At 38.8% G+C, this 16,612-nt stretch overlaps 1 protein-coding gene across 3 annotated transcripts in view; it reads left to right on the top strand.

Moving 5' to 3' along the window:
* palm3 (paralemmin 3) overlaps nucleotides 1–16,612 on the top strand; it is a 37,222-nt gene that overhangs the window by 10,318 nt on the left and 10,292 nt on the right. For all 3 annotated transcript variants that reach the window (XM_057337240.1, XM_057337239.1, XM_057337241.1), the window contains exons 2-3: nucleotides 15,043–15,097; nucleotides 15,898–15,978. In XM_057337240.1, coding sequence (XP_057193223.1) covers nucleotides 15,050–15,097; nucleotides 15,898–15,978 — 129 coding nt within the window. In that variant the 5' untranslated portion in view covers nucleotides 15,043–15,049. The remainder of the gene's footprint in view (nucleotides 1–15,042; nucleotides 15,098–15,897; nucleotides 15,979–16,612) is intronic.

Below are 16,612 nucleotides of genomic sequence, written 5' to 3' on the forward strand. Positions count from 1 at the left end.
TCAGCTTGTTATCTTAGACTTTTGTGAGATGAGTACAAAAATAAAAAGGTCAATTAAGTGTAAGGCTGGAAAATAATTCGATAACAATATCGCGATAGAATTAATTATTTTATATAATTACGATAACGGTGATATAATTTTTAAACACATTTTCGATATTTCAATATACATTACACGTCTGAGCCCTTGCTCTGCTCCGCGGCAGTGGCGGCTACTGATGTTATCGAGCGGCACTCCGTCGTGCCCCACTATAAATCTTTAGTTTTATGTTTTCCACTGGGGACAAGGGGGACATGTCCTCTCCACTATTCAAAATCCTGTTTGTGTCCCCCCACTTTCATATTTGTTTGTTATGATTTTTAACCGCACGCTGTAATCGCCACGGAGAAGTAGGACCGAGCAGTCTGCCTGTGTCGATGCGGGCAATTTAAAAATGTCTGTAGTACTTTTCTGTAACTTGACAACAACTATAACCATGATGTCTATGAGGAGGCCTGGAAATCTCTCGGATGTCAGTTTGGGTTGTTTTGGCAAGAGAAGATCCTTGAATTTAATGCAGCTTGGAGACTGTATTTAGGGAAATTTGGGGAAATTGTAATGTTCAATAATTTATGTAATGAAAATAAAAAAAATATTATGAAAAAACGTGCATTGAAGAAAAGTAAATATGGTTTTATTTATACTGTCAATTATAGTTTGTGGATAGAAAATCGGAATCGGCTGGTTTCACTTACAATAAAATTGGAAACCAGAATCGGCAAAGAAAATTGCAATTGGCGCATCTCTAGTGACTAGGGCTGCAACTAACGATTATTTTGATAATCGATTAGTTCGACGATTATTTTTTCGATTAATCGGATAAAAGTTTAATTAGACCTTTTGCTTATAATAACTAAATCAGAGATGGGAAAAGTATACACAACTGAACTAATTTGCCTTCTCCCAAAATGTTGTGGAGTTGATTCAGGTGTGTCATATTAGAAGGATGCCGACAATAGTCTCTCCCAAATGTGGGAGGGAGGGGGCGGTTGGCCAAGGAAATCATTTTTTTGGTGAGAAGTACAGTAAAAAGAATCCAGAAAAAATAATACAGATACTCAAAAAGTGTACTTAAGTACAGTACTCAAGTAAATGTACTTCGTTACTTCCCACCTCTGAACTAAATAAACCCCCAAATCAGGCTATTTAGCCTATTATGTACTTTGCAAAGTGCAAATGCCACAAATTGGGTTTTTCAAATATAATCTTTAATTTTGTCATTTTAAAACACCTCTCCCCTTTAAACTTTAAAACTGCGTGGCTTGAAGAGATGCATGCAAAACACGTTTGACTTAAAAACTGCTCAACTTGTGCCACACCTCGCGCTGCACGGAGGGACACGTCTTAAACGGTCATTTAAAAGGGAAGAAGATGCGCTTGATTTATAACTGCGCAGCTCGCAAGTGACGTCACAGACCAACTAATCGATAATGAAATTCATTGACTATTTTCATTATCGATTATTATCGATTTTATTGATTAGTTGTTGCAGCCCTAGTGGTGGCAATAGATCACTTTAAGTACATCAGGGAAGTGTACTTAAAGTGTACTTAGTGCACTTTTTTTACCTGGAAACACTGTTGACTAACGGCTGTTTTAATAAGATAAGATAAAAGACTAGATTATCTGAGCTATGCAATCCACATTCATTTTATAGCTGTGTAACGGGGCATAGAAAGTATTTTAAAGAATTTCTAAGTTTGTCCCAACGCACATTTTGGGAAATATTCATCATATAATAAGAGTTTTCGAAGGGTCTAAAGAAAAAACAATTATTTATTTGGGTACCCTAGTAGTGTCTATTCGCCATCTTAAAACACCAACAAAAAATTCATGAGTCAATCTTATGACTTCTATAATGTATATAATGTTCTATAATATTTCCCCTAAAGAACTGCTTGAGAAACTATGAGACAGGAAGTTTATACATCAATGAACACAACTGAAAACCATTATTCTCCTCACAAATGACTGTTGAAACATCCACAGTTTCATCACACAGTTAAAAAAAGAACAAGAAAGGCGTTTGAGTGAAATTAAACAGCGGATAAAACATAGCTGGAAGGTGATGTTTTGAATTAGGGATGGAGGGTCGAATGAAAAACTGGGCAGACGGAGAATGAGAGAATTCAAGCTTACATTCCTGTCCTTGACAAGGGCTCTTCCCTTCCTGTCTGTAGAAAGAGGAAAATAAAAAGTACAAAACACATCTTTTTAGTCAGAAGTGTGTTTGTACCATAATAAACACCTAAGCCTTTGCAGCAATCCTCGTCTCACGAAATGACTTTCCGTCTCTAAATGTATTTGAAAATTCAGTGAACATGAACAAAAATGAAACCGAATCAAGTATGATTAATTTATAACGCCTGGCATCCGCTGAGATATCGTGCCACCGACATGCATTGTGCTCTTTGCACGTTCTGCCTGCGGTGTGGCTTGTGGTTATCAAGACTCACGAATCACGTCTCAATCCACGGCCTGTGCTTTCTGATGGCCGTGTTTCTCGTAAGATGTTCAAACAAGGCTTTTTATGGCTCGGCCTGATAAAGAAGCCTCCAAAAATAATCGGTGTTGATAAAACCTACAGGATTTGACGGAAGTAATCCGACTTCAGGAGATTACAAACAGCCTACAGGGTGACATTTTACCAAACCTGCCAGTTTTGCCATGTTGTATCCATGTTCAGTTTCTGACGCATTCAGTCGCAAAACAGTTCAAAAATGAAATCCTCTTATGAATCAAGATTTTATGGATTTTCTGGTTTATAATTAGCTAAGCTGTCATCATATGCATGTCAATGAGGGCTGACTTTTCCTACTGTTGCTTCATTTCCAAAATCATTTCCTCCACCCCTCTGCAAACATCCTAAATTGAGTAAATAAAGCTTGCTTATCTAAAACAGACATTCTAGTGTCTACGGAATATTTGACAGACTCCAGCGGACACGCAGAACTAAAATGAAATATTATGCAGTGTTAAATCTGAAGAAGTCACAGCTCTACTGTTAAGCTGGCAGATGACAGCCGTACTCCTTACGTCTGCAAACCTGTTGACAAGAACCTCAGTGTGATGATTATCAGATTTATTGACTTATCTTGAGTTATTTTCTGCATCTGGGATTATGTAAGACCTCGAGCATCCTCTCTAAATAACCTTTGATACCCAACGCAACAATTATTGATTATTTTACAAAGCATTCACACCACATACAGTTGTTCAAAGAGATCTCACTTACTATATTTACTTTAAAGCAACTTTACAGAAGTTTATATTCAATATACAGTACTCAATATTTCAATAAGGCCGCCTTCTGCAAATGATCTGCTGCAATCTGTAACTTTTTTAGGTTAAAAATAAACAAAAATCCGTTATTGAGCAAGACCATAAAATGTTCAGTGATTAAAACTTGAAATTCTTACTTTACGCCGATTTTAAATTGCTGTTGCTGTTCTTCCGAAACCTCGGATGTCCAACTTGGCTGTTTTTCAGAAAATGGAAAAACACTGTGCTTTTTAAGTGACTAAATAGTGTGTTGTCAAAGTTGACAACTTTGCTTTTTATTGATTAAATCCCAGTGACAAACATAAAGTGTGACTAATAATAATGAGTTATAGCAAAACATAAAAATCACGAAACAGAGATATGAGATTTTATTTCATGTTTCAAACAGAGATGGCGATAGAGAGGCAAACGGTACAGCTTAAAGGTCGAGTGTATGACATTTAGCGGCATCTAGCGGTGAGGTTGCGAATTGCAACCAACAGCTCACTCCATCCCTCCCTTTCAAAGCACTATGGTGGCTGACACAGGACTAAGATGTCATCACGTTTTTACTTCTTTGCCGAAGGAGGTAATGTACTTACGAAACGCGCTCTGTAGAGCCGTTTGTCCGTTTAGGGCTACTGTAGAAACAACATGGTGAATTCAATGTAAGGGGACCCGCGGTGTATGTAGATAGAAATAGCTCATTCTAAGGCCGTGTTCAGACTTGACTTATTTTTTGAAGCTGCTAGCGTCTGTTTTACATTATAATCCTATGGAGTAAACCGTGTTTTCTAAAAACGTCCTGAGCGCTCTTTTAAACGCCAGCGCCGGCGTCTTTTTCTGCAGCTCAGAGCGTCTTTTTAAGGTTGAAAAAAGTTAAACTTTTCTGAAAAAAAAAAACGCCCTACGTCAACCTCCTTTTTCATAGCTAACCTGTCGTTTCCATAACAACATGCAAGGAACGTGATTGGTCGAGAAGGCTAACGCTCTAAAAAATAAAATGGCGGCCGAAACGCCCGTTGGAGCATAGTTTTGTATAAATGTAAGTTTAATTTTCACTTTCAACAACTTCTGATTGCATTTCTAGCGAGAAATTAGTATTGTAGTTTTTAAACATGTGATTCGTTATTGCAAAGACGCTCTCTGTTTATAATTCAAATACTTCCGTTGTCCAATCTGTTTCTCTGGGCTGCCTTGGTGCAAGACGCTGCCTCTGAAGTCATGGCGTTTGGCACATTTTTGTAACCAAACGCTGCCAGTGTTTTTGTTTTTACTAAAAAAGCGCCTTTGTCAACTTTTTCCTGTCAAAAAAGAAGTCAAGTCTGAACACGGCCTAAGGTTATAAAAACATAGCCCTTCATTATGTAAGGTCTTTATACACCTCTGAAGACACAGTTTACAGTTCTGTACCCTATATTATATTGCATTTCTTCTACATTGCACCTTTAAATGATAATATTATATAGCTTTAGTATGTTATGTCTAATATAAATGATTTCTGACCTCCACAGTCTACATTGTTAAAAATGTTCTACAAAGTTGCAATAGTCCCGTGGAGTTCTGGTTGGGTGTGGGACGTCGTGGAGGATTTTACAGACTATAAACTGTGGAGGTTGTCAACAGCTTGTTCCCGTCCGAACAGAGACTCTATTGTAAGGAGCCACTAAGGTTTAGCACAGAGGAGCACCTGACAGAGAAGCTATTGATCCGTTTCTAACCTCCCTACGCAGTCCAATAACATCCCATGCAAGAGGGACGCTCGGAGAGGCCGACGCTGTCCACCGGCCAGCAACTTCTGCTCTTCCCTAGAGACGTTTAATGTTATTACACCAGTTACTGGACTGAAGTGCAGGCCAAAGGGTGAAATGAAGTCGACTGGAGAGGGAAATTAATAAAGCCTGGGCTTAAGTTTCTCAGACTCCAGGTCGGGCTGCACAATTAATTCAATAAATAAGAGATTACAGCTGCAATGAACTAATGGTTCAAAGAGAATTTAAATGAGATCTATTCCCAGAGTCAGAGGCTATTTTTACAATTCGTTTTATGTATGCGGCATGCACGCCCCATAAAAAGAAGTATTTTATAATGTGTATTTTATTAATATAAGTCTATAATGGCAGACTTTTAAGAGGCATAACTGCATGCTAAAAATGTGACTGGACATATTACCAAGAGACAGACATCGGTATGCACCGTCCGCACCTCCTGTATGTGAAAAGATCAGATTGTCTCGTTTTTCTGTGTTTCCTAAGTTTACTTGTCATTGTACCATTGTGATATCGCCCTTTAGAGTCTGTCTCAGGGGTTGTCTTGCAAAAGTTGAGCTATTTGTGAAAGACACACTCTCACACATCCACCCGTTGGTTTCATCGGAATGCTGTGTTTTCATTCGCTCATCCAGACCTCAGTGCACGGTTACAACCGGTGTACTAAACGTTTTAAATTCCTCTCATACCCCCCAGCGTTCACACACAAACATTCAGACAGAACACCCACACTTTTCTGCAGCACTACGGTCAAATTCCACAAACCTGATTTCGGCGTCTCTGGCCTGAGGAGGACTGAAATGGGGCCGGGCCGTGAAAAACAACCGCAGTGAATCAATACTCTCATAGAGGAGCGATACAGCCGCCCCCAGCGCTAATGCAGTCCGAAATATCAACCAGGGGCTTGTGGTAAAATAAACACAAAGTTGAAAAGGAATTAAAAAGAGTTAACTCTGTTTATTTATTGTTTATTGGATAATACATTTCAATAGGAAAAATAATATTACTCCCATTTTGCGTTACATTACATTGGTTTGGCAATTTTAAATTAGCCGCCAAAAGAGGATCTTAAAGGTCTATCCAAAAATAACAAGTCTTTCATCATTTATTCAATCTCATGTCACTTGTATGACTTTTTCTTCTGCAGAACACAAAAGAAGATATTTTGAAGAACGCTGGTATTTGGCCCCCACTGACTTCTATTGTATGGACACAAAACCACATCTTATTTAGTGTTTAACAGAAGACAAAGTCATATACTGGTTTTGAACGACATGAGGGTGAATAAATGATGACAAAAACTATCCCTTTAATCTCTATCTAAAGGGTTTAAAATGGTATGAAAATGAATAAATGATAAGAGAACTTCATTTTCGGACGAGTCAAATCATTACAGTAGGATGTTAAAGTGGCATGGAAATAAAAATTCATTTTAATGGGAATGAAATGAAACGTTAAAAGCTCTCTACAGCAGAAGGAATTCCTCATTTTCGTATATAGCGAGTTATAGACAGTTTCATCTTAACAACATAAACAAACGTTACTGCGCATGCGCACTTTTGTGACCCCCAACTGAACTTCCGGTACACATTCACAAACAATAGAGCGCCTGTAGATTATTTCTGATAACAATCAAAAGAAACCGAGAAGAACCGTTACTTGGCTAAACTTGCCTCTCCAGTATTTCGAATTTAGACTGCGATACCAAGCTCAACCGCTAGAGGTCAGTGTACCATACGGTTTGTTTAAATGCGACCGAACTACACGACCCATTTAACAAATTGTTTATTTAAAAATAAATGATCATACAACAAAATTCAACAGATCGTTTATTTAATATAATTATTAAACAGTAAAATGATAATACAAATTAATATAAATAGTTATATTATTAGACGCTAGCCAAACACAAACCAGAAGCTAATTGGGAGTCGTGCGCGTCCGGTCTATACAATGACAATTAAGGCTTTGGATATTCTTTAAAAGCAACAACAAAACTGCTCCACACTCTTCACCCTACGCATTTGTCTCCTGTTTTCTCATATTTATGTCAATGCTTATTTAAATCCATTGGCAATCTCAGGCTAACAGCAAGAAATCCAGCCAGGAAACATTTAACAGCACTTGAATTCGGTCCTATTGTTTGAATGCTGAATAAAAGTATTCACTGGTAATTCTGTAGGTATGTCTTTGTTAACGTTCCTTCCATTTGCATAATTGCAGAGCATTCCTATACACATACCACCATTGTATATACGTATATATAATCTCTGCCTCCTTTATGCCCCTAGAAATGGATTGCATTGAAAACATTTTTTGCATAGTTGATATTATTGTTTTTGGAAGCTTCCACAAAGAGCTTTGCCTTCGCTGGTGCACAAGACAATCATTGTGATTCAGAACCAGACAAAATATGAATTACACCGTACAATAAAGAACATGTTTTTATTGTACTGCTTCTAGAGTAAAGAGCTTTTATAGTCCTGAACTAAGACGAATCGGGTAAATATGCTTCTGTTATCAAGTGTCAGGTCAGATCATTCAGCGTGTTTGTATATGAAATGTGAACGGATGTCACGCAGGACTTTCAACAGCAGTTACTGATGTCATGTTAACACAGATAAACACGCTTGTCCTCTGCATTCCCTCCAAACTGCAAAACACAGTCATTGTTAGATGCGTATTTGCATGTTGATTTGTTTTCCAGGCTCAATACAGTATAGCTTTGTTCCAAATAGAGTTGTCTACACAGACAGCATTTTAAAGCATCACAGGTGTGAAGGCTGCTCAAACTGTAGGGTAAAATAATTATGCAATCCCAGCATGCAGTGCAATGTTCCGTAAGCTGGTAGCTGGCTTCTAGCCTCTCCTACTTAAAAAAACTTGTTTGTGGCTGGATAGTCGTTAGGCGTTACCATACAGTAGTTTTACTACAAACGAAACAGAAAAAAACATGGTGGTTACTATAGTAAAATCACGGTAATCGTGATTTTGCCACAGTTTAAATCATGGTGTTTAAAACTGTGATTGTACAAATGGTAATTAATCTACCATTCAATTATGTTTACTACACTTACTATAAAACCATGGTTAATTTAATTTATCGTAAGGAAGTCTACCAGATTTGATATCTCCTGACCAGCTTGTATTGACCATCTTCCAAAAGATGTGATGTATTTACAATTGGTGAGATTTCGTTTTGGTTAGGATGCCAACAAAAGTAGCTGTTCGCACAGGACAAAAACGTTTTTAAAGGTTAAACTGTTTTTAACGTGCAACACAGTGCTAATGATGATACGATTAAAAACAGTGGACAATTACGAAACAGTGCAGATGGATTGCAAGAGCTTGTATAAACAGCCACTAGGATGCTTTTAATGGTTTAAATGTTGCTGGTGTAAACAGAAGCTTGCTTTGGAACAGATGGCTTTAATATTAAGAAACACGTTTTCTCGCCAGCTTGCAGTTGCCATAGAAGTTTCTGAAAACCTTGATATTGTTTTAGTCTTACATAGGCGCCTGGTAATAAGCTGCCAACGTCTCATTGAAATTCTCAGCACGAACAAACGTGGGATATGAAAATGCTGTCAGGTCAAGACTCAAAACACTCAGCGATCGCATCAATGCAGCTTCCTGTTGGCGTTTCGGCTCTGGCGTTCAAGGCTATTGAACACAGATGTGTTTCCTCTCCCTGCGGAGGGACTGAGTGCCCGGCTCCAAGTGCCCCGTTGACAGATTTCTCTCAGATTTGCGAGCGCTAGTACGGCACTCGCAATGCCTGCTTGGGCACCTTTACGACACGCTAGCTGCTTTTTACCGAATTACTAGGTTAAACAAAACACCCCAAAGTAGAAAAGGGATGACTTATAAAATATTTAAACCCCTCGATCATCTACTTTGAAGAGTGTTGAAGGTCTTGAAGTGCAGCACTGCAGGCCACGGTCGCATTTTTACACGCAGCTGTTACTAAGATTACCAAACTGTTCTCGGTGTCTGCGATAAGAACTTTTGAACTGTTTATCACCACCAAAGTGAGCAAAGTAACGGTCGATCTTGACGAGTAGCTGTTCTCCACGGCCGGGCTGAGTCACTTGAGGTAAACCACAGGAAGGGCTTTGTCGCTTCTTGAAAATTGATAGCAGAAGGCGGGGAAGCGAGTCACACTGTGTCAGGGTGCAAACTTAACAGCTGCGGATTTTGTCACGTTTACATCATGTAGTGACAGTTTAAACTTATTAGCTTTATTGCTCTACATTTCAGTTCTTAAATAAAGGCAAAAGTTCACAAACCTGCTGTCAACCGAGGCTGCGTATTTCAATGAGATCAACATTTACATTTATGCATTTGGCAGACGACTTTATCCAAAGCGCATTTAGATTTTACTTTTTTATTAGCAATATACCCGTCTCTGATAGCACACATACATCTGGGAGATGTCTTTTTGATTTCTGCGGTTACATCTGCATGACATGTTTTTTTTAATTGTTTGCTCATCTGCAGTACTTCTCTGAGATGTTTCCTAAAAGATGTCTCTAACATGTTTATAATTTAGAATGTATGTAAAACAGCTTTTTTAAGACGTTTATCAGATGTTTTTACACGGCAGATGCTTTCCAGATGTCCAGATCTTTAGCAGACATCTTAAAGACGTACCTGCTGTTTTATATGTCAATTAGTTGGGAACTGAATGTATTTGGACCTTGGAGTTCTAGTTGAGCTACAGGAAAGTTATATAAGAGTTAGGGATGTAACGAATCACCGTGAGCTGGTTGAAAATCGATTATAATATGTGACAATTCAAGCCGATTGAGTTGTTTGAATCGCAGTACATGTTTTGAACAGCAGGGGCCGCTGTGTTTACTGCAAACTAGGAAAACGTCGAAATACAATTTCTTAAATATAAAAAAAGTCTTTGTCTGTTTATTTTAAAGAGACTTGTATTATTCGTTTTTTATTCGACTTGGAATTTGTTTTAAAATTGCAGTTTAGTTTTGTTATTTGACAAATAAAATATATTTTTATTTTACAAAGAAATGTGCAACATTGGAGAAATAAGAAAAAGGCAGTTGTTCATTTCTAATTTGTCTCAACTAATTTCGTAAAAATAAATCGTGATTGATCAGAAACGTGCATCGCATCGTGAATCGTTACATCCCTAATAAGAGTATAAGTTGGTTTAATTATTTTAAATGTATTCATTGGTTTGGTTTACCCCAAAATGAAGCATTACGCTTCTGTGCATAACTCATCTTGCACCACGTGCGTGCGCTACAGACGTAACCGGTATCCATATTTCATTTTTCAATCACATACAAAACTACGACAGTGAGCGCGTTTACATGCACAGTCTTACGCTGATTATGCTTAATAAGCCGATATGTGTAAGGTCATGTAAACGCGTAAAACGGTTTTCTTTAAACGGGAAAAGCTCATAAACGGCGCAAGCAAAACCCGCTCGACAGAGGTAGTTTTTTGCCCATTACTCCGATTTCGCGCTGCATGTAAACGCCTTTACCGGTTTTCTCTCAGTTTTGTTTATGTGCGCATGTCTGAAAGTGCAGAATTAAAAGTCCCAAACGGAAGTAATAGTAAAATAACGCATAAAAGTCCGCTCTCGAATCATGCAGTCGATTTAGAAACGTCAAAATGAAGAACTATCGTTGCATATGCAGGTACTGCGGACATGAGAAGAGATATAAAAAACAGCTTCTGACCGTTTTCGCGCTGCATTTTTAATTACTAAACAGACTATCGACGATGACGTCACTGCGCGCGAGAAACCCGGCAAGTCTCAAACTTCCGTGTAAACGCCGGTTTATTACTATGCATGTAAAAACATGAAGACAGGTTTCTTTTTAAGCTGATTTTTGATAGATATCTGTTTATTTTGTGCTTATAAACGCACTCCGTGTCAAGTGAGTGACAGAGAGAGAGAGAGAGAGAGAGAGAAAAGACACAAAGCTAGTGCTGACCTGCTCTGTGTCTGTGGGGATTACCCGTGTTTCCTCAGGCTTTAGCTGCGGTTCCACAAGAATGAGTGTAATTCAGGGGATGAGTATTTTAGATTAAGTACAGTAAAGCTATGATGAAAGAGCCAATATAATAGTGTCTGCTACATTTGCAGCTTTTCTTCGTATGAATAGGTAGAATATTGCTGGCGTAGGGCGTGTCAGCATATGTGTGTGGGGGGGCATGTAAAAGCTTTTCATCTCGCCTCCCATGATCCCGTCCCTCTGACACTCTGTTCATCTCCCACGGTTCTAAGTGGGGTTTGTCAGTAAGGCCTGGTCTCCAGCAGGGTAAATATACATTGAATGCCGCAGAACACACATTTGAACTCAAAATCTACAGCACTTTCTCCATTCAAGGCTGTGCACAAGCCCTGTGTCATCGATGTAAACTTCTGCAGTTGTGTGAAAGGGGTTTGACATTTTTAACAGGTCTGCAATTAGTAACTTTTCAAGTTTACTTTATTTGTATAGCACATTAGAAAAACAGCCACAAGCCTTCACAGTAAGAAACAGCATCATAAAATTAGGAATACAAAAATTCCAAGCAGAAAGATAAAACACAAATTGGAGATGCAATAGGCAAAAATATCATTCCTAATACGCCACTGAAAGAGATCCACCTGTTTTGTCTGCATGACCCCCTACCACCGACCTTGCGCTTTTAAATCGTTTTGTTTTAGTTTTGTTTTTGTAACTCTTGTGCAATAGATGAACAATTGTTTATTTGTATTTGAATATTTTTTTATTTAGATAGGCTTAGTCCATTTTGCGGCAGTCCCTCGAATCATTTTATTCTCCCGTGACCCACACAGACGAGTGTCTTACCGCCCGCACCCATCAAATCTTGTTGCAAAGCATTCCCTATCTCTTGTTTGATTTATTAATGATGTCATCCACTAGTCGACATCGACTCGACTTTTATCACATAATGGCCGACTTCAAAAAATCAGAGGTCGTTCAAGCCCTAGTGTGAACTGCCTAAAAGGCTAACTACAGTATTTGTTCGATCCGCTTGTACTTAAACTTAAACAACAGACTTAAAGTGAAAGTTCACCCAAAAATCAACTCAAGTGCTCTCAAAAATCAAGAAGTGCTCTCGTGAACGCGCCCCATACACTGACAAGACAGAGGAGAATATATCCATTAAAGTCTGTATTTTGGTTTGTTTTTCACACATAAAGCATTCCCGTCGCTTAAAAAAATACAACTGAGCCACTATGAGCGGATGGACCAATTTAACCATGTCTTTAGTACTGTTCTGGACCTTGGCAAAAACTGACACCATGATGTCTATGAGGAGGCCTGGAAAGCTCTCAGATGTCACCTAAATATCTTTATTTGTGCTCCGAAGACGCCGGAAGTTCTCTAAATATGTTTAACGTCATCTGGGTGAGTAAAAAATCACACAAAGTTGATTTTTGGATGAACTTACCCTTTAAGGCTAAACTACACTACAAGACTTTTGCCCAGATTTTCAGTCTGGACTTGTTGCAGAAAGTCTGTGCAAGTCTGCAGATTTGATCAGTTAGTGTGTTTCTATCTGAAACTTTCAAAAAGTCTGCAAGTGTGTGATGTCTAGTTTTAAAAAAATCTGTTCAGACTTTTAAAAGTCTTGTAGCGTATTCCAGCCATAAGGAATCACAATCCAATTTCATGTCAGAATGAATCAAGCATGTGTTAAATAGTCTACAACAGACTATAAGCAGTGAAAATGAATAGAAATATGTAATTCGCTAAAAACGATTATGAAAAAGACGACCGTCAGAAATACAAAACGTCGACAGAGAGTGTGAAGGGTAATATGAGGATTCTCCACATAAACGAGAAATCGGAGGGGCGTATTGTTTATCGTCTTCTCGCTCCTTCGTCCTTTATTGTCTCTTCTCTTTTTTGTGCCTGACGGATACACAGAGCTTCACGTTTTAATTAGCAGCAAACTTTCTCCTGCGAGCTGACGAAAGTGAATCATCAAAGGCTCGTTTTTGTTTATTCGTCGGTGCTATTCCAGGCAAAGTTTGCTCCAGAACTCCGATTCCCCTCGCGGCCGTTTGGAAGTTACCCATTAGCCTTGGGGAAGAAGATGAGTAAATGCTTTCTACCCTGGTAAAAGCCTCTCTCTACCTCGCTAGACACATGAGAGACACGGAAAGGTTCTTTGTCACAGTAGGTCTCATTTGTTTTTTCCTGCGATGGAAACTCGAGGGTCTGAAAAACCTGTGACAAAACAAGCACCGCGGCAATACTTAGAAAGAAAGGAGAAGAACAGGGAAGAATTCTCTTTAATCTTTCTGTATTTCTTGGTCCCGCTGTGTTCATTGGAATAAACTCAAACAAAGGTGGCTTTATTCCGTTTAGCCTCTCTACTTCCATATATTTAGTATACACACCCATATTGTTTCCCACCCCAAGAAACAGACTCCCTCCTGCCGGGTGTTCCAGGTACCCACATTAGGATCAAACGGCTCTATTTCTATGTACGTGCCTATACGTGGAGTCTAATGTGACCCAAGGGGGTTCTGTTCACACAGCTGAAAGTGAATTTTTGAGCTGAACTTTGTGTTTTCCTGGTATTGCCTCAGGCCCGCCATGACTGACAGCTGTGAGAATGATGAAATGTCTTCCTGAAAATGATCGGTATTTTGGCCACAGTTGATCAGAAGTGTGGTGCATGCCCTGACACATTGCGCTTTGGCAATGAAAATGAACAGACATAATAAAACTCGCACCCCACCTGATAAACATGAATATTTCATAGTAAAGCCGTCAGGGCTGTGTATTGGCAAGGGCCTTGCGATACAATACATATCACGATAGATGGGTCACGATACAATGTATTGCGAATGTGATGCATTACGATACATGACGACAGTGGTTCTCAGATTTTTTCGTTGTAAGGCCCCATTTGTGTTGAGTGCATCGCTTTGTGGCCCCCAATTTAATAAAGACTTATAATCTTAAACTTACCATTTTAATTAAACCAATAACACATTCAGTTATACAATGCTGGAACATCAATTCTTTTGGTTGGTGGTCTTATTTTTCTTATGTTTGATTGCATAAAATCTATGAAAAATGTATATATTTAATAATGCCTTAAAATCTGTGGAGCCCCCAGTTTGAGAACCACTGCATTACATTTACATTTACGCATTTGGCAGACGCTTTTATCCAAAGCGACTTACATTGCATTATATTATACATTTGTATCCGAGTATGTGCAATCCCTGGGATCGAACCCATGACCGTGGCGTTGCTAGCGCCATGCTCTAACCACTGAGCATTGCGATACACTTTTTAAAATAGTAAATAGAGCTGAAAATACAACTTGCTGTGAAAATGAAAAAGTAAACATTGCAATAGCTGCGTTGATGTTTTTGCATAGTCCTAAAAGCCGTATGACCAAAAAAACATGAAACTAAACTCGCTTACAATTCTTTTACAAAGTTAAATCCAAATCCAGATCAGAAAGAGACTTATCATCACTTATCAAAGGCAATACTTTAGTAACTCATTCCCAGAAGCCTCACTGCTAAAAGAAAAAAAATTCAACTCAAAGATTTAATATACATATATAAGTGCTTTAAGAAAGAATGTGAAAATTGTTGATTTTTGAAATTGCAGTACCGTAAAAGTTTGCGTTGCAAACCAAACAATGAAATTGTAGATCAACAGCTTGCTGATCAATGAGCTTAACTTGAACCCAGGATGTTCTTTTAACAGAATATGTAATAAAAATGAAAATCAAAGCTGCAGTCTGTAGCTGTCTCCTTCCCCCTATTCACAACAGTAAGTTTATAGTAATGATTTATACGAGCTTTCATATCGGATGCTGCAGGAAATGTCAGCTTAACTTTTAAATCATTATTATGAGCTAACATTTTGAATCAGGGTAAGATTAAAATTGTTGAGCTTTTCTTTAAAAACGAATCAAATAAAATGAACAAATGTCTCTTTTATTTCAGGTCCAGGATGGAACATGAAGCAGAGAAATACCAGCAGCGACTGCAGGCTATAACGGTACGGCAAACAGGAATCATTTTCATTTATCATTACGTGACAAACCAGACCAGCCTGCTAACAGAGAGTGTATTGACTCACTATTGAAAGCACAGCATCACTTAAGCACTTGAAACACTGAAAAAACACACAGATGCATCCATTATGATAAAACCATCTGTAGACATCCAATGGCAGCAGTTACAGATTGCTTTTCAAATAGAAACACTTGCAATACTTTAAAGACTCACAAACACACATGTGGGCATGGAAACCGTTGCGTGATCTCAAACCTTCTGTGGCCTCTGAATTATTAAGAGTAGTGGAGTCTGTCCAGGTCAGGTAAGATAACACCAGACAACAGTCTTTACCTGCTGTCTGACATACAAAATATTCATGCTAAAAATGATTATCTGTCATATGCTCACGGCAAATAATGTCTCAAAGTCACCATTTAAACGTGTACGAAGCGTCATAGAATAGATCAGGTGGTTACAGAATTGAGAAGTATGTTTAAAAACAAAATCCAGGTGGAGAGATGATACTCGTTGTGCATACGTGCACGTGTTCGCGGGTTTTTGAATAGCATTCGTATTTTTGTGTCATTACTTGTGTTGCCTGGAATCATTCAAAACCAGGACCTAACCCATGACATCTCCATAGAACTGCAACTGTTTTAAGTCTATGAGTGTGACGGCATCTTAAAGTGCTTAAAATGACAAAAAGCCCAGCAAAATTATTATCACAACACTGTCAGAACAGGAAGGGACATGTTAGCTTGTACACATCATGTTCTCATAAGTTGTAAACTTCTCTTTCAGGAGAAACGGCGTCTACAGGAGGAACAGGAGCGTGCCAAGAGAGAGATAGAGGACGAGAGACTGAGACTTCAGCAGCTTAAGGTGTGACACACACACACAGACCTGCGTGACCTGTGACCTCCTTCTAGTCAGACACGTCAAGTCACGTTTGTGCTAAATGGGCTGCGTCACAGGGTGGAATTTCACAAATGTGTCTACACGCACACACATGTTGGGTTTCCATGTTTTATGGGGACATTCCATAGACGCAGTGGTTTTTATACTGTACAAACTGTATCTCATATTCCCTCCCCCTAACCCTAACAATCACACACAACTGTCTGCTCTTTTACATTTTCACAAAAGTTCATTCTGTATGATTTATAAGCTTGTTTCCTCATGGGGACCAAAAAATGTCTCCACAAGGACAAGGGTTTTGGATATTGCCATCTTTACCGTAGGGTTTACCCTTCACACATACACGCACACGCACACACACACACACACACACACACACACACACACACACACACACACACACACACAGCTTCATGCAGAACACCAAAACAGATTATTGTTCAATATTCAGTGTATTCAAACACACCCTTCTTGAGAATAACCTCAGTGTGTGTGCGTGCGTTTGGTCTTTCTCTCCATTGTTTCCACAATATTTCCAGATTGGCGCTCCCTCTTCCTATTCCTTTGTGTTCCTACAGTCGCTTCCAATACACATCTT

The sequence above is a fragment of the Triplophysa rosa genome, linkage group LG7, assembly GCF_024868665.1.
Source record: "Triplophysa rosa linkage group LG7, Trosa_1v2, whole genome shotgun sequence".
Lineage (NCBI taxonomy): Eukaryota > Metazoa > Chordata > Actinopteri > Cypriniformes > Nemacheilidae > Triplophysa > Triplophysa rosa.